The following is an 18672-nucleotide window of genomic DNA, read 5'->3' on the forward strand; positions in this document are numbered from 1 at the left end:
ATATTATATTATACCTATCAAAAATATTGATTTTACTGTTAATGAATTCGTCTTGCAAGAGAAATTCAATGGAGGTGGTATTGCTCTTTAACCATACTAGAAAAAAAAGAATAGATTTCATAAAGTTTTTTATTGGTTTATTATTTTTATTTTTAGAGTGATTAAAGAGTATTTTAAATTTAAAAATGAGTTTAATAAGATTTTCATGATGTTTTTTTTTAATATTTTCATGTAAAAAAAAATTAAATATAGGTTTTTAGAATTTTAAAACTCGAACCCTATTTTTTTTTTAATTACATGAAGTGACTAAAGAGTTATCTAGTGAATAATAAGTTATTTATAATAATTAACAATATCTTATCTGTTTAAAATAAATATCAATCGATGCATGTTATTTTTGGTCAGATATTTGAACCTGATTTATCAATTCAACAACTCACATTTTTTTTAATTAAATTTTAATTAATATTCCTATTTTATTTTTAAAATTGTTTATTTTAATTTTTAAACTACAATTAATATTTTTATTTTTTTTAGTTTTATAGTACTTTAAAGAAACTATTATAATTTGTCCTTATTTTTGTTATCTTATATATTTATGAACATAATTTTATTTGCATGATATATTTATAAAAATAAAAATAAATTGTTCTTAGCCACCATAAGTGACTTTGAAGATAAAATAAATGAATAAGTATATAATAAAAAGGATAACTGGGATAAAATATTTACATGTACACCTACCTCTTGTTTTTAGATGGAAGAATAACTTTCTAATTTTAATATTAATTATCATTAGCAATTTTTTTTTAACTTATCAATTCATATATTTTAACTCATTTTATTAAATATAAATATCATTTTCTTATTTCTCAAGATACCAAAAAAATACATTTACAACATCAACATATTTTTATCTTGAATTAAAATTTAACATGAACTTTGCATAGTGCAGGTTATAAGAGTATTATTGACTAAGCAATGTATCTATTTATATAAAGTTTTTATCATTAAAAATATGATTAACTTTTAATTTTTTTCAAATAAAACTATAGGATTTGTGGAATTTTGCATCAAATTAATTTATATAATAATTATTAATATTTTCTTTTATGGTAAAAGTGATTCATTAAAGTTTTCATAAAAAAAAGAATTATAAACATTTTTAACTACTTTCTTGATTCTTAATATATTTATATGAGCTCAAATGTATAACTGTTTCGTTGTCTTAATCAATTTAATTTCCACCCAATTCATGTTTAAAATACTTTTCATTACAACTTATGAACTGTAATAATCTGTGTATTCAAAGCATGTTAGATTTATTTCAAATACATTTACTTTTTGTTTCGGAAACAAATACATTTTTATCTTTAAATGTTGATTAATAAAATGAATGGTTTGTATTATTATTATTATTATTATTATTATAATATATATATATATAAAAGTAGTATGTAACAATGCATGATATATTATAAATGATTTATTAAGTATTTTAAAAGGATTGTTAAACATTGAAATCATAGTTTTCAGATTTAGTTTAGTGGCCAGTCAAGTTCAAAGTCGAATTTCGAGTTTTTATAGGGTCAATTTAAAAAAAAAAATTATATCGTTTTAGTAAAAAAATAAAAATTAACAAGTCGCAAGTAAGTTTTTAACCGGATTTTTTCTTTCGCTATTTTTCTACAACCTGATCCAACTCTAGTTTTGAGTCGGTTGGGTCGACTCGCCAGACCGGCCTAGCTTTCAAAACTACGATGAAAACATAATATATATATATATACTATTTTCTGAAATTTTTGTTATATTAAGTTTAACATATTGGGTATGTTTTTTAAATATAATAATATAGAATCGATTAAAGAAATAATAACATGACATTTAGAAAAAAAATGAGGTACATAACTTCTTCTTTTTTAACGATTGTTAAGTAGTCTACCATCAAGGGACTATATTATTGTTTCCAAACTAGAGGGACTGATTAAGTATTTTATTAAAAATATAGTGACTAACATAAATAAGTTTTCCTTTTTATAATGCCTAGAGCATACAAGTTTCAATAAACCAGACGGTAAATAAAATCCTGGAGCAGCTTGCTGGCATAAGAAAAATAAAATAGAGAAAAAAAAAGCAAAAATAGAGATAAAAAACTTCAAGTACTGGCCATGGAAGCAGCAGCTTCATCATGTTCAATTCTTCATCCCCTTCGTTCATCAAGCAACTATCATAGCAAACACTACACTGAAACCCCACCTAGAAACAACAGCAGCAGCAGCTGCTGCAATAATCTCTATCTGGGTCTTCCATTTTCTTCCACTTTCCTAAGAAACTACACTTTCCCTGGAAAATTTGTGCAACAAAATCTGTTCACTACATTTTGCTTAACATCTAGCTCTAGTAAACAAAACCCATCTACAGAATTTGCTGTTCTTCTTGAAGTTGACGGGTATGTATTCTCACCATCTCTGTTTCTTTTTTCTTTTTTCTTTTCTTTTTTTCAATTGCTCCATTATTTATCTTCTCTTCCGTTATTATTATTATTATTATTATTATTATTATTATTATTATTTATTTAATTATTCAGAAATGAATTATCTTTTCTTTTTTCAGGGTACTTATAGATGCATACAGGTTAGGCAATCGCCGGGCTTTTAATGTAGGTGCGACTATTGATTAAATTCTCCAAGTAATTGTATGTGTATGACATAAAATGATCATGTTTTGAAGGAAATATCTGTGATTGTATATGTTTTAGAGTTTATATTGTTGTTTTTGTTAATTTTTTCATGTGCCACCAGCATTTCAAAAGCTTGGACTTGACTGTGCTAATTGGACTCAGCCTATCTATCAAGACCTTGTAAGGTGTGTGTGTGTTTTTTGTTCTTTCTTTCCAAGCGTTATATTGCTGCTCATATTTCTTACAAAATTGCTTTTTAATTTTTTTGATTGAGTTGGTTTTAATCAAATGCATAGTTTCTTATCATCTGGGATTTGTTTAAGCTATCGTTTTCACTGCTTCTCAGAAAGAGCGATGGTGATGAGGAGAGGATGCTGGTTTTGTTTTTTAACCGGGTCAGTCCCTCTCTAATTTTGGAAAGTAATCAATAAATTATGCCTTCTTTGTGATTTTTTTACATATTATACTTTTTGGCCTCCTTGCAGATTGGCTGGCCTACTTCATTGCCCACAAGTGAGAAAGGCGCGTTCATAAAAGGTGTACTGCGAGAAAAGGTATCTTTTTGGAATAAACGGTAACATCATACCGAGGTTCATTTTTCTTGGTTGGATGAGAAACTCAGTTCATGTTGTACTACAAATCTGGTGATCAAATAATGGTTCAAGGGTACACGTTACCAATTTGATTTTATAGTTATATGTGACTGAGGAAAGGAGAAGTGGAAGAACTATGAATGAAATTTAATTATTCAATACTCAAAGCTATGCAACTTTTCATTCCTTTTTTCAAATAAAGATGCCTGGAAACCGTTGCAAGTTTCTAACATTTTACAAATTGTTGGCAGAAAAATGCATTGGATGAATTTGTGGCATCTAAAAGTTCACTTTTGCGTCCTGGAGTTGAAGAGTAAGCTTTCTCATCATACTTTCTGTGCCAGTGGAATTGTCATTATGTCAGTTTCCTTTCTCCAACTCTCATGTCTAATCTTTTATCTAGGCAGAGATAAATATCTCCTTTGACACTGTTTTATGTATGTATGAGATATGTTCACTCAAGTTTGTTTATAAAATATTTGGGTGATTCTCTTCCAACGTCTGAATTTCATTATGTTTGTGACATTTGATGAATCTGTTCTTTCAGCCTTCCAGTTTTTATGAAGAAAGTCTCAATTTTATAATAGATGTTGATGTTCCCTGCATTGTCTTTGGCTATTCGCTGCTGACTGGCCTTGATTGTTCCTTTTCCTTTCTACCGTTTTGCTACACTTTTATTTCTAATGTTAAGAACTATTCCTAAATTTTGAGGGAGTTATCTCTACCCTTCCAAGTCAGGTCTGGCAGCGAATCATGAATGTCCGCTTTAATGCTTTCATTCAAACTTTGATTTTCAACTTCTACAACATTTTTAAATCTTGGAATTGTGTGCCAAGGATCTATACCTGTCAATTCTTATAAAAAAAATATTATTGTTTCTTTTTTTCAATTCACTTTTATAAGCTGTTGTGTCAGTTTTTGACATCTTCTATTTGCTCTGGATGTGCCTTTTAATATTTGTAAATCAACTTAATTTTAAACCCGCAATTGCCAATTTTGGCTTGCAGTTTTATTGATGATGCATCTAATAAAGGAATACCTGTTGTCATCCTAACAGCTTATGGTAAAAGTGTGGAAAAGATTGCCAGGTATGGTATATTTATTACGGAAAACTATTCCAGAATGTAAGTAGGTTCTATAATTATTAATAAATATGCTGCCCGGTTGCTATACAAAGGCATGATACTGACCTTGTTTCCTCTGTTTAAATACTTAAGTATTTCGTACTCTTATCAATAAATCTTTGAATTATCCATGTGAAGAAAGTCTACTGGCATCATCTTAGAGCTGTCTGATATATCCACTAAATGAAGAAATTGACTCTAATTGTTGATGGTTTCAAGCATTGATGCCTATAAAATAATAGTAAAGCCATAGTTGAAAAAAAATGGCACAAATGGTCGAGTTACCTATTTGAGTATATCACTGCCCTTCTGATCTTTCTGTCAATGGAATAGCACCTCTCTTATAAGCAGAACTGTAGGCCTCACAGCTTAGAATGTTAAAGGTTTAGATCATGGTGTTCTATTCTATTAAGCATATGCTTGTAGTCTTCATCCTGTTTGGGTGATGGGCGAAATGTTAGAATGAGTCACGGCAAATTATCCTGTCAGGGTAGTGCCCCTTCCAAACTGTATTTTCTTTCTGTGGATGGAAAACATTCTGTCATGTGTTTCTCTATAGCTAATTTATTATTGTTGTTGTTGTTGTTATTTGTGAGTTACGGTATAAGTTTTATGTAAAATTATAAATACAACATGCATGGAATGAGCTTGGGTAGGCCTCGTCCTTGTTCACCTGTCTGGGCTCATTTATTGTAAAAGCTTGAACCTAGCCTCAGGATCATCTCACGTGGGACTCACACTCACCTAATCACAGGCTTCACTAACTATGTAGTTTTCTGGTTTCATCAACTTAATGGAACAAGTGGAATCCTTCATACTGAAGCCAGTGAATATCAGCTGTTTCTTTTTTTTTTTATCAACCCACTATGATAGCTTGTTATCTGATGAATTCCTGCATAAAATATATAAATTTATGTATACCCTAAAGCCTTCTGCCCTATTAGTTTCAGTTCTGCACATTTAGCTCACCCTAGCCCCAGTCTTGTTGCTCTTCTGACATAAGCTCCAAGGCTTCACACTAGGTATTTTGTTTGCTTGTCTGAATATTGTTAGATCCATCATAGACAAGCTTGGGCATGAAAGAATCTCAAAGTTAAAGATTGTCGGGAATGAGGAAGTTGAAAAGAGCTTATATGGTCAACTTGTGCATCATAAAGGAATCTTGTCTGGTACGAATGAGGAACTAGCTAAGGAAGCAGTGAAAGCAGGTAAGCCCTTAACCTGGGCTGATTGTCACCTGTTCTGTAATATTTATTTTTTCACAGCAGATGATTGGATACTAAAAGGGTCCTTTACTGCTTTCTGCTCAGTTTCTGCCCAGAAACAAAAGATAGCAGAGGAGGTTGCATCAATGCTAAAGCTGAGTGTTTCCCTTGATTCTAGCTCATCTGAAAGGTTAATCCAGTAACTTTCTTTTGTATTTGTTTCCCTTTTGCACTAAATTCTAGCAGTACTTGGCACGCTTTTTTTTTCATGGTATAAGGTTCAGAAACAATGAACACTATTTCTGATTAGATAATGTGCCGTAGAGTTTGTCTCTGATATTAAAAAAAAAAAAAAGATTTTGAACAAGCTATCAAAATCACAGACTGGATTCTGAATAACAAACACATTACGTTGAGCATCACAACTATAATGCAGTAAGAATCAATGGTTCTGGTTCTAAAATTTCTGCCTTTGGTGAAGCATGAAGGTGATGTTGTGTTAGAACAACAAAAATCTAGGGCATCATAGAGAAGAATGTGCTAGTAAATATGTATTTTTTTCCTTATGTTACTACTTTTACTAAATCAATTAGATATCCAATATGTCACTTTAAAAAGAAGTTGATGCAGCCAAAGAAAAAAACTAAAAGTGATGTTGAAGTTTTATGTAGAATTACTAGTTTTGGACTTCCGTTATCATTCTGGGAATTTATTATTTAGTTCATTTTAATTCTTTATAAAGTTATTATGATTAGAACTACTTGTATTTTATCCAAGTAGGGATTTCATATCCTATTTTGAGTAGGATTCTTTAGGGTTTTCGCGTGCCTATATAAGCATACATATTCTGTGTATTTGGGAGGCTATTTGGATGACTGACAATTTGGTCTTGGAATTTGCTGCCCAATATTTTTTTTCAAGTGAATCCTGAATTATTCTATTCGTGGTTTCTATAGAGGCTACATTGTCAAAGCTGCATAAATTCAGGCATATGTATATGTGCAATGACAGGCATTATTTGCAACAGCTGGCTTGTGCTTTCCGAGTCATTTGTTAAATTGTTTAACTTGTTTTCCTATAGCAATCCTAAATTGAACTAACGTATAATGAGTTATCCAGCCTACAAAAGACTGTAGCTGCATTGCGTGCAGGGGCTGAGTATGCTGGGGTATCTGTAAACAATTGTGTCCTTATTGCTGGAAGCCAATCTGGAGTGGCTGGAGCTGAGCAAATTGGCATGCCTTGTGTTGTTCTTCGGAGCAGGTGAAGGCTTGTTTCTCAAGTTTTTCACTGTTACATAGTGAAATTTACTAGCATATTTTCTCTATGTTATTATTATGAGTAGCATTTTTGGCAAACTTTCAAGTTTCATAGCATGGGTATGCAATGTCATCATGAATTGTTATAATGATCTGTCATAATTACATGGAGTTGGAATTCTGATACCAGCTATCCTAGCCACATGTGTATGTGTCCAATTATAGATAGAAATAAACCTGAAATCCGAGTCCGTTGAAATAATAGGAAACAATGCCTTGGGACAAAAGAAGTAGACTGTGTGAGCACCTTCATTCCTGCTGTTCACAGCATTTTATTTATGCTCTTTCAGTTTATGTATGTACCAGAGGAAATATGATGTTATAACAAGAACATTTGATAATGCACTATAAGAACAAACGATTTTGGTTAATAAGAGAATAAATTAGGGGATCAGTTACAACCTTGTGGTGATGATGAGTAAATTTAAAGGTGGGTAACCTGAGAAAATTGAGCATTTGACTGATTTAATATTTATGATTTGAATAGTATTTCTACTTCTGGTGTTTCCCTTGAAGTTTAGTGAAAATAGAAGTGATAAAAAAATAAAAATCAAGTTTTTGTTTGATGTTGTGTTTGTTCAACCAAGCTGAGTGTAAAATTTCAAGTGAACCAGTTCTCAACATCTCTAAACTGAAATAGTCTAAGAACAGAAATGCAAGTCCTTATTTCACATATTGGGCATCCATATCCGTTCTTCATGTTTCCGAGTTCTGACGGTGATATATATAATTTTTTTTCTTTCATCAATGCAATTAAATACTCTTGCATGTGCTGATGAAAACATGCTGCCTTGAACGGTCATGTGTGCAAAGAGGCTTTGACTTGCTTTTATATCTACATCCTGTGCTGCTGCTTTTGTCCCCAACCTTTGTTGAATCATTCACTCCTTTTGTGATCATAACAATCATAACATGATTTCTCATTTTGTTTCTAAATATAATTTTATGCCAGTTCCTTTGCTAATGCTTTGAATTATGTTTGTAGCTCAACATCTAGAACTCAGTTCCCATCTGCAAAAGCTACAGTGGATGGGTTTGGAGGTCCGGACCTGACGATCTCTAAGCTACTAGAGAAGCGGTGGTCCTGAGATTGATTCAAGGGCTTTTTGTTGAGAACTATATGAGGCCATGAGCTGGTCCTTTTTGTTTCCTGGTATATTGTAACAGTTACACCCATCAAATTAAGACCTGCCGGAGCTGTAATTTTCCAAGATTTTTGCATAATACAAGTATATTTTGTGGTGTGTGTAACAGATAAACTGCACTACAGGCTTCTGTTCGTGTTCATGACATTGCTGACTCATGTCTTGGATGCACATCCTCATTATACGATTGAAAGAAGAAGAAACAGGAGAGTTCGTTTCCCTGTGAGAAATGTCTCTTGGCTTTGTGATAGGCCTCGAGTATTGAGAGAGGGACTTTGAACAAAGTAATAAATAGCAAGAAACGTGTTCTCTTCCCAAATAAAAAAGAAGGTAAAAGAAAAGAGCTTATGATAATGACCTGTAAAAATTGAGTTTAATCCAAAAACTGTATGATTGAAACTGCTCTCTGATCAGGGGAAAAAAAAAACCCCTAAAAAAAAGAGAGAATTGAAAATTTTACCCATCTCAAAATTGAGTTTAATCCATGAAAGATCTGCTGGAGCTGTAATCTTCCAAGTATTTGCCATAATATCTGTATTTTGTGTTGTACATAAAAATTAACGGTTCTGGATTTCTCGTTCATGACAGTGTTGATCCTTCTTAAGGATGCATATTTCACGTTGTGAGACTGAAAGAGATGCAGGAGAGCTTGCTTCCATGTATGGTGTGGTTGTGCTAGAAAAATCTCTTGGTTTTGTTAGAGTTATCGAGTATGATAATGAGAGAAACTTCAACTTGTTGGAAAAATTTGTTTAATAACATGGTTAATGGATTATTGTGAAGTCAATTGTATTTCACTCGCTTTTTTAGATAAAATTTTGTTGTAATTCAATTTTCAATATAAGTTTTTCTAATAATTAATATTAACATGATTTAAATAAATTATAGATATGTAAAAAATTAATCTTAATAATATATATTCAATATAGTTTTTTTAAAGAAACTCTAAATTCATAAAAGATTACATATATAAAAGATTTTCTTGATATTTATAAAGTAAAAGTTAAAATTATATCTAGATAACACCTAAGCTTTTAGATTAGAGAGTTTGTAACTTGGTGCTTATATATACATATACATATACATATACGCGGGGGTGATAACCTATCTTGTGTCAAGACTTGCTTTTAAATTTACTGTAAAATAATATTTTAAGTTATAAATCATTATGTTTTACCAATTGAAATGTGAATATTAGCACCTGAATAATATCTTAAATAAGCATTTTATGCAAACATGAAAATTTTTTTTTTCAACTAAAAGATTCAAATTTATGGCCAAAATGTTTAGGTTTGATTTTTAATTTATGGCGACTAATTAAAGATCAATAATATTAAAAATTAATTATGATTACTACTAGAATTAATAAAAAATCCCCTATAAAAAAATGAATGAAAAGTTTCCTACAATTTTGTTTTTCCAAATTTTCTCACTTTATCTTACCTATTTTTTGTGTTTTATTTCTCTTTTTATGTTTTGATTGTCTTTCCAAGACTAGAACTTAGAATCACTATATTGAGAAATAACTGGGTCATTTTATTTTAATATAAAAACTTTATTTAGAAATATATTAGAAATATATCTAAACTAAAATGTTGGAATTTTAAAAGATTTATTGCAAATATTCTTTGCTCTAAGAGGAGTAATAATATTTTAAAAACAAAGAATTTATTTTTGACAACAATAAAAATTTATTATTTTTAAGTACTTTAAGTAAATATTTTTTTATTTTATTTTAAACTTAGATATTTTGTAAATACCTTTCTTATGAATACTAAAGCTTTATTTTGATATCAATTTCAAGTTTGATGTACAATTAGCATGCACTTTGAATCTTTATTTATTTTTGTTAATAGCATATTTGTCACTAGTTATATTTTTAGTATATATTTATAATTTTATACATGTATAAATTCTAATATTTCGTTGGAAAACTTTTGTTTAACAAGTAAACAATCTATTATAATTATTTTAACTAATTATGAAGAGAAAGTAGGGTACACTCCAAAAAAATAATCCCAGATGCAGCAAAAACAAAGGAAAAAAAACCTCTTGAAAATGGCCCTTAAAACTTATTTTAATAAGTTTTTTATCACAAAAAGAAATCAAAGCATAAAAATAAAACTTAAAAATCTAAAGAAAAAGAGAGGAGGAGAGATTATTCTCATAGATTTTGGCTGTGCAGTATTATGTCTGTAACTTGGGACTGCCATTATGGAAACCGAAAGATAATTTTACCAGTGACAGTATTGATAAGTAGGGCTTTCTCAGAGGGGTAATCAAATTACAGATTTCGTTTGATAAGATTCACCATACCATGCTGCATTAAAATTAGGGCCTTTAGCCTAAGCTAATACTGCTGCCGCCAGTCCGACTGCTTGGTCACCAGTGCAATTATAATTGCCACTATTTGCGGTTGTAAAGATCTCACTGCCACTGCCGCTGCATCTTTCAGCACCTCCAACACATCTATCCCTATATATTTCAGCGTCTCCCACACCTCCATCCCTAAATATTTCAGCACCGCCAACAACCATGTTGTTACAGCTTTCAACACTGCTGCCACCTCCGGCCTTGCAGCTATCTTCATGGCTGCAGGTACTCCCACTGCCGTGATCACTGCTGCCCCCACTACCCCGACCACTATCTTAATTAGCCTTTTAGTATTCCTAAGAGCCTCCTGCAGAAAACAACAAGAATGCCATGAAAGATTGCTAGTTAGATTCCAAGACATGAGAAACTTCAATGGTCGCACAGTACATATTATGCTCTTGTAAAAAACTGTGCAGGCGCATGCCATATAGAAATAGTTTCCATTCCCAAGATTAGAAAGCATAGGAACTTGTTGGCAAAAACTGAAAATGTTCTAACAAACAAGGTGCTGTAAAAACATAAAGCAATATATAAAAAGGTACCTGATCGGATCTAGCCTGGTTCGTTTTATACATCATGTCTTCTTTGAACTCCATCCACAATGACTTGCACTCCACTGGTGTTAGCAGCGTATCGTTTGGAGAAACCTATTTCATATTCGATTCCTATCAGAGACCACTTTGATAAACACATGAATGCGCACGCGTGTATTTTGAGTAGATACATTTGCACACATATAGTGATATGGTTACACATCCATATACACCATTACCTCTTCCCACGTGTTGGATGCAAGGGGGTCTGGAGCAGCCCCTGTACGCTGGGAAGATGGAATGTCACCAGATTCATCCATGAGAGAGGAAAAGAGTAAATGCTCAATCTGATCTGTCAGTTTATCTAAGCGCACGGCCGCCATTGCTGATAGAATTTTCAAAGACTGCAACAAAATAACCGGGAAACCTTCGGATATATATTGCTCAAAAGGTATAAACAATTTAACATGCTAGCTGCCAGTCAGTACAAAATGTAGGCATATTACCGCTGAGAGCGCATTCCTTTCAATTTCATCAATGTTTTTTTCCCTAGTCCAAAACCTTGAATTTGAGATTTCATCACGATTGAAAACCTGTTGGAACCTAGATACGATCCAAAGCTTTAATTAACCAAAAGAACAAGAAAAAGAAAAACAATTGAAAGAAGAAACAAAAGCAACAGTTAAGATAGCACTCCACCTCTCCTTCATGCGCGTCAAAACTCTCTCTGCAGCTGCCGCTTCTTTCGCCTTTCTCTTCACTACATTTCTTGCATTCTCCCTCAAATGTTCCAATTTAGTGTCAATTGCTGATCTGTGCACCTTGAAACCAACAACAGCATTTGAGAATTCTGATACAGCATTCTCAGTCTTGCTCTCAAGAAGATTTCTCACTGATAACCATGTGTCTCTTTCACCAGTCTCAAATAAGAATTGTAATTCATCAGCGAGCACATCAGTGAGTTGCTCCTGCATAGGGACATAACAAGTTTTGGTTATTTGATTGAGTAAAGGGATTGCAATATCAAACACGTAAATTACCTCATATATTGCCATCATTTTTGACAACATATCACGTGTAAGTTTTTCCCGGACATTAGAAGCATTCCACTCACTTTGTCTTATGGCAGCATCTGAGAGAGCATGATAAAGGTAATACACCAAATCCAAGAAACAGAATTAGTGGATCAGACAGTGTGCCAAGCATATGCAAACGATTTCAACACCTTCAAGGGATGAGTTTTAGCAGCAACAGCTTGAATAATTTGTAGTAGATGCCTTTTACTTCGCCTATCAAATTACTTTTTTCTTATGTTTATCTCAGCCAATGAATTTCTTAGATAAAGTATTCGGTTAACTAGCATTTATCTATTACCGTGAGAACCATAACAACTTGAGATTTCTTCAAGTGCAGAGTGCAAGCTGGTCAACTTGGAGGAGGTGGAGGAACACACCCTGAGAATGTCGAGTATCTAGATCGCACCATGGTTTTTAATGATAATGGGGATACAGGAGTTTTTAAAGTCCATGGGAGAAGAAAACCAATTCTCACGTAGACTGAAACTAATTTAGGGTCCTTTGGAGAACTTGACGTTATCATTCATATCAGTCAGATATGAGGGTTTCTCAGGTTTAAACTATTTCTGTGGTCATAAGGTGCATGTAGAAAATCTGACAATTCATCAAATAGAAGGTTTAACAGTAGCATCAAAGCATTTAAGCCAGACCCTCAAGACAAATGAAAAGATAAGAGTATAGCACCTACCCTAACTGCCAAGCTAAAAAACCTTAGCCTCTTCAAGAGAGATATGTATTAAATTTATAAATATGTAACAACATATTACATCCAGAAAAGCTAAGAGTTTTTATCATACTACTACTATAATAATTGTGAAGAAAAAACATTAAGATCATATTGAAGATTTAAAATATTAAGAAGATCAAAAGAATCTCACAAAAAGAAAAAAAAAAAGTAAATGAAAGAGCCACTTTTTCAATTGGAGATGAAACGGGGTTAGATACCAGTGGAGTTAAGAGAAATTCATTTTACTAGTTGAAGTTGAATACCTTTGCATCCTTGATCAAATTCATGCAAGCAAGATCGAGCACAGCTACGGGCAGAAGCAACAAACCCTTCTCCTTCGTTCAGCAACTGCTCCAGCTTTGTTTTAAAAATTTCTAGTGTCTTGGAAGACAAGTGTTCCAACATGGTTACATAAGCATCGCGTACCACCTACACCACATTTTTTTAGATAAGAGAAAATTGCATCAAATCACTAAAAGAAAGTAAAGAAGAATATGGAGAATAAGACATCCTCCAAAAAAAATGAAGGAAAAAGAAAATCATAAAAGAACAGCATATCCTGTTGAATATCAGCTAAGACAACTCCTGTCAAAGCACCTGATGTATGACACCACAAAGAGACGAGGAAAACTATTCTATCCCACAACAACTAAAACTAAGTTCACCTCACTAGAACCGTATATCCAGAGCATCGAATGAGAAAGTTCACTTCAGTTAACTAACGGGGAAAAGAGAGGTTAAATAGTAAAAAAAGAGGAAATATGCTCATTAAGGCCCTACCTCCAATGCATTTAACTCCAGCTGCCGTCGTTTTGCATTTCGTACATCTTGATCAAAATAAATCACCTCCTTGTCATATCTATTAAAAAAGAAATATACAAATTAAGAGATTCCGAATCAAGTTGAACAAGAAGCAGAGTCCAAGACTGCAGGCACACAATGCTAACGATTGGTTTGGATTATTAAGCATGATGTACACTGACTGTGAAAGATAGGTTGCTAAAATAGAACTGAGGGTTGCTCCAAACCAAGGTACTGGACCAACTTGAACATCTTCCTTCAACTCCAGCCATTTCTGTAAGATATCAATTTAGTATTGTATGATATTCAGAAGTTGAAGTAGCTTTCAAAGAAGGAAAGAAGGTTATATTCAATTTAAGTGCCTCATCAGAAGTAAGTTGTTTGAGCTTCTCCTTGGCAATTTCTTCGCACCGAACAGAAGCAGCCATCACCTGAAAAACAAAATGGAGAGATGTAATCACATTAAATCCTGATGATTTATTCTCACACAAGTAAATGGCTTTTATAAACCTTTGGATCAGGAATATGTAGATCCTTGTTATCCTTTATGGTTTTCCATATCTTCTCTGCACAAACAGAAAATCCAGAAGCAAGATCCCTTGGAGAATTGGAATTGAAAAAACGCTGCTTCAGATGAGCAACCTGTAAAACACATCATATTAGGCTACAATCCTGTAATACCAATTTGTAAGTGTCAAAGCTGTCAATAAAATGCAGTCAAGGATTGTAGACTCTTGGGTCCTCATCTGAGACATATATTTATTTTAATTATTATATGACCTAATGGTCATTCATCACCATGTGATAGACTCCTAATGTCTCTAAGTTACTCTCTAAATTACTTGATTTTACAAGAACTGGGAAACAACACCAGTCAAAGCACAAATATGTGTGGTAAGCAGACATCAAGTAGTTTGATATCAATTATAATATGCATAAAAGTGTAATTATTGATCAGTTATAGAATCTGCAATTAACTTCTAAATTAACAAGATGGATTAAAGAGGTGGATTAGTGGACTTGAAGCAGGCCAGTCACTCCGAATTGAACCTGTCCTACAGGGCTTGAATGTTAACTCATTCATCTTTTTGGACACACTGTCAAATCACTTGCCACACTTGCCCAAGTGTCTCCCCTATCAGTATAAATACAACTCACTCATGGATTTTTCTACCATTTCTTCTACACACAACCTTTCTCAAACTTCATAGTTTCTCTTTCTAAACCTTTTACATATCCCTTCCATCATTCCGTTTAGGGAAGGTTCACCTATCTCGCAGAAGGATATCACATCCCACTTAAGATGGCTACCAGTGATTTTGATTTCCAATACAAAGCTACAAATCATCCAGGACCTTTAATTTTTTTTAAAAAAAATGCCACAACATACTGCAGAAGAACACAAGTGATGAACTTAAGTTTTGAGGTGATTAACTGCTATTCTTAGAGAAAAGGCTACCTGATCTTTAAACTTATCCTCTTCGAATTCATAGCTAGACAGGGCAGTGATCTCCACCTTCATTTCAATAATTAGAAGAAAATTAAGTTATATGCCAGTTAAACAAAAAAACAAACGTATGAAGCATATATGTCAATGGCGTTAGTAAGAGAGATGATGATGATATTTTTCATACATTAAAATAATCACTGAGAGCAGCACTGCTATGTGTCTCAGGTTCAGCAACTGCAGCCCATATCTGCAGAAATTATGACCTCTGAAAGTGCTGGAAGAAACAAATATTTGACCCGAAAAGAGAAAGACATAGATGTAGCATAAGAAATATGCAAAAAAGTACCTTCTCTATATCTTTCCTAAGAGCAGTCTCCAAAAACTCAAGTGGAGTCTACATAGAAACTCAGAAAGGGCGTGGATTCAGTATTGGACAAAAAAATGCACTTAAAGAATGGAGCACGAGCTAAAAGGTGCTTGGATTCCTCTTTTAAAGAAACTCATGGGCATAAATTCCATACCCTTGTGTGATCACGTATAACAAACAGCAATGTTCTTTTCCGGGGCTGGAATAAACGCTTCATGACCTGAACAGAAGACAGGTAATAAGTTATCAACATCATAGCCAAATAGCTCGATTGTTGGCTGTGCTACCAAATTATTTGGGTGCAATAATTAACATATCACACACAGGCCTAAATGAATGTAGCTGAACAGTTTTCATAAAATGGAGCGCGTTAGTGGCAAATATGGAAGAGCCGGCACTTTATTTAAGCATGAGAAATTGACATATACTGGAGATGGAATAGGCTGTCAATTTTTGTTTTTAGAAGAGAAGAGGCTGTCAATATCCATGCATGTGTGTCATTCATATTCCTGTATGTATAGCTCTTGTAAAGTGATAGTTATTAGCTTCTTCTAGCTGCAATTTTGAACAGCTCAATAATTACTTCACAAGTACTTTAAGGTTAAGAAAAACAGCTATCCAGTCAAATACAAGTAAAATGATACAATCCAATTTGACTTTCAAGGGAATTGATTCATGGTGAATTAACTTGACAACAGCCAATCACTTGGGATAATTCTGCTTATTGCTTTTCAACATGAAGTACCTGGAAAACAAGTTTCAAAAGGGGTCTGCAGGCTGCATGTTCCAGACCAATGTCTTTGCACCACCTGTACAATGATATTCAACACAGGATAGAAACAGTGTGTGAGCATGAGAGGGAATGTCTTTTCTTGCAAAACATTACCTTCGTGTCTCCCTTTGAAATCTCTAAATTCTAGAGTGAAAGTTTATGAAAAGCCTGATTTGCGTGAAGGCATAATATATCCAACACACAGAAAAAAAGTTATCAACAATTTCACAATAGGATACTAACAAAAGCTCGTTCACAATTTTGTTCTTTTTCCCTGGCTGGATGCACATGCAGTTGTCTTGTAGGTAAGTTGAAATATATTCCTCAAGTTCATCTGAATATCTTGTAACAAATTCAGATGCATTTGCTCAGTTATTTGGCAATCAAACAAGAGACAGAAAAATGTTTAACAGACTACAACCCCATAGGATATTTGGATTGCAAAAATGCAAATAGGCAATGAGCCCTGAATGCCTAAGGAAATCATTTCAAGGAAAAGGCCAAGAGTGTTTTTTTCTTTTTTTTCGAGATTTAAACATAGGATAATTCCCAGTAAACCAGTGACTAGTAGTGTATCAAATAAGCAAGTCACAACAATGATATATAAGGGCCAGCTACTGCCTAGACCAAGCCATTCATGGCCATCCTTGACTATACCCAGGTGTGGACATTCATCAATTTTTCCAGGAAGAAATAGCATCTAGATATTGTAATCCTGAACTTCAAAACTCACATGTTCACCAATATAGTGTCAGCAATTGCTAAAGCAAACAGGGTACTCTGTTTCTCGAACGCAGTGTTGTCCTGAAAGCAAGATATTCACACAACGTGAAGCCATACAATGATGTAAACAGAAAAACGAAACCATATAGTGATGCTTGTCCTCGACAAAGCTCAAAAATCATAGTACTAATTCAAAGCTCTCAAAGTACCTCGCCTCTTGCACTGCTGTCGGTTCCCTCCAAATCCATGGCAATTGTGAAAGGCTCAATTTCACTACTCTTGGCAATCCAAATGCCCTTGGTTGTTTGACCTCTAAAACATATACAATCAGATTGTCTTCCTCCATGTATACAAAGCAGCAAAGAACTACAAATATACAAACTCTCCTTTCTAAAACTATAAAATTGAAAAAAACCATAAAATATCAAACCTTCCTTTGCTTGCATTCAGCATCTTGAAATCAGTACCGAAGACATGATTCATTAGGGTGCTCTTCCCTGCTCACAAAGAACGTGAATGAAACCATAAACGTGTATGCAATCAACTTCATATGAACATAAGAAAATAGTAGAATTTAATCAACTTCACATAGACATAAACAAAGGGTCACTGCTCACTAAGAAGTAAGAACTGAAAAGAACACGAACATACCGCTACTTTGCGGGCCAATGATGGCAACGACAGAATAAGAGAGACCGCACTGCGCGAACTCGGTGGTTGTCATGAAGTCCTGGAATCCTTCCACGTTGAACGTGCCATTTCCATCAATCAACTGCATGCCTTTCTCCATTTTCACTACCGTTCTAACTCAAGAACAACAGCTTTTGATGTGCCTTCCTTACCAGGTTTGTGTTTTTTTGGGTTGCAGAGGATCTTACAAACAGTGAAGTGGCAGTTTGGCAGAGACAATTGAAGTAAAGTCTTCATAAAAGCAGCACTAAATATTCTTTCTGAGCCAACCACATGACTCCTTCGCCGAGAAGTTTTTGGCTTTTTGAGTTTTGACCCCACTTAAAGAATATAAACTACTCCATACATGGCTGCATATGACTCCTTCGCCAAGATTTTTTTTTTTTTTTTTTGCTTTTTGAATTTTAACCCCACTATGCGTGTTTGTGACTGCGTTTTTTCCGCTAGCTTTTGAGCGGTGAAATGAAAGTAGTGACTACAAAACTCTACAAGTTTTCAATATTTCTCCTATTCTAGAGACCACTTTCTAATATATTTGGTAATAAACAAAACTGTATTTTATGCTGTAGGAATCATTAAAAAAATTAAATTTGAAATGTAATTTTTATATATTTTTTAATTTAATTTTATTAAACCCTATTTGATTTTATATTTCAAAAGTGATTTTGAAAAAAAATTATTTTTTTTGCTTCTAATTAATATTTTTTTGGTGATTTCAGATTATTTTGAAGCGCTAATATCAAAAATAATTTTTTAAAAATAAAAAAAATATTATTTTAATGTATTTTCAATTAAAAAGTACTTTAAAAAATAATCACTATAACAATTATAAATATAACTACCAAACATTTTACATATTTGTTTTACACAAAACTTTAACTGTAATTTTTATCAAATATGAAAAATCCAACTAATCAAAGTTACCCATATTTTTTTAAAAAAAAAAATTTCAAATCACAACTACAAAAACTACCTAAAAAGCAAATAAATTAATATATATGCTTTTTAAAATTGATTTATGAGGCTGTTTAGAAGTGTAATTAGATTGTAATTTTTTAAAATTTTAATTTTTTTAGTATTTTTTTTTATTTTGA

General features: G+C 32.9%; 2 protein-coding genes across 3 annotated transcripts; one reads left to right on the top strand and one right to left on the bottom strand.

Moving 5' to 3' along the window:
• Positions 1–2078: 2078 nt before the first annotated feature.
• LOC105136633 (Haloacid dehalogenase-like hydrolase (HAD) superfamily protein) lies at positions 2079–8194 on the top strand. Of its 2 annotated transcripts, XM_011042044.1 has the most exons (11): positions 2079–2449; positions 2614–2663; positions 2802–2865; positions 3027–3075; positions 3166–3234; positions 3525–3586; positions 4281–4361; positions 5451–5605; positions 5708–5792; positions 6722–6865; positions 7907–8194. In XM_011042044.1, exons 1-11 carry the CDS (start codon positions 2169–2171, stop codon positions 8007–8009), a joined length of 1143 nt encoding a protein of 380 aa, XP_011040346.1. In that variant the 5' UTR covers positions 2079–2168; the 3' UTR covers positions 8010–8194. The 2 variants fall into 2 exon arrangements, with proteins under 2 accessions (XP_011040346.1, XP_011040347.1); XM_011042045.1 differs by lacking the exon at positions 7907–8194 and having other exon boundaries at positions 6722–6869.
• Positions 8195–10198: 2004 nt separating this feature from the next.
• Positions 10199–17876, bottom strand: LOC105136635 (protein ROOT HAIR DEFECTIVE 3 homolog 2-like). The gene is made up of 20 exons (XM_011042048.1): positions 17540–17876; positions 17319–17385; positions 17098–17200; positions 16899–16969; positions 16139–16202; positions 15548–15613; positions 15373–15420; positions 15211–15273; positions 15036–15092; positions 14087–14218; positions 13939–14007; positions 13759–13850; positions 13556–13634; positions 13039–13204; positions 12013–12104; positions 11672–11940; positions 11479–11575; positions 11212–11376; positions 10982–11086; positions 10199–10746 (listed from the first exon to the last, which is right to left on the bottom strand). The coding sequence occupies exons 1-20, from the start codon at positions 17676–17678 to the stop codon at positions 10417–10419; spliced, it is 2274 nt and encodes a 757-aa protein (XP_011040350.1). The 5' UTR covers positions 17679–17876; the 3' UTR covers positions 10199–10416.
• Positions 17877–18672: the final 796 nt, after the last annotated feature.

The sequence above is a fragment of the Populus euphratica genome, unplaced genomic scaffold, assembly GCF_000495115.2.
Source record: "Populus euphratica unplaced genomic scaffold, PopEup_1.0 scaffold133.1, whole genome shotgun sequence".
NCBI lineage: Eukaryota > Viridiplantae > Streptophyta > Magnoliopsida > Malpighiales > Salicaceae > Populus > Populus euphratica.

Coding starts and splice junctions, on each gene's coding strand:
- LOC105136635 (XM_011042048.1), bottom strand. CDS start 17,678: ATGGAGAAAGGCATGCAGTTGATTGATGGAAATGGCACGTTCAACGTG. Junction 17,201..17,318: donor CTGAATGCAAGCAAAGGAAG/GTTTGATATTTT, acceptor TATATGTTTTAG/AGGTCAAACAACCAAGGGCA. Junction 15,274..15,372: donor TTAGGAAAGATATAGAGAAG/GTACTTTTTTGC, acceptor TAATTTCTGCAG/ATATGGGCTGCAGTTGCTGA.
- LOC105136633 (XM_011042044.1), top strand. CDS start 2,169: ATGGAAGCAGCAGCTTCATCATGTTCAATTCTTCATCCCCTTCGTTCA. Junction 4,362..5,450: donor AGTGTGGAAAAGATTGCCAG/GTATGGTATATT, acceptor GAATATTGTTAG/ATCCATCATAGACAAGCTTG. Junction 6,866..7,906: donor TGTGTTGTTCTTCGGAGCAG/GTGAAGGCTTGT, acceptor TTATGTTTGTAG/CTCAACATCTAGAACTCAGT.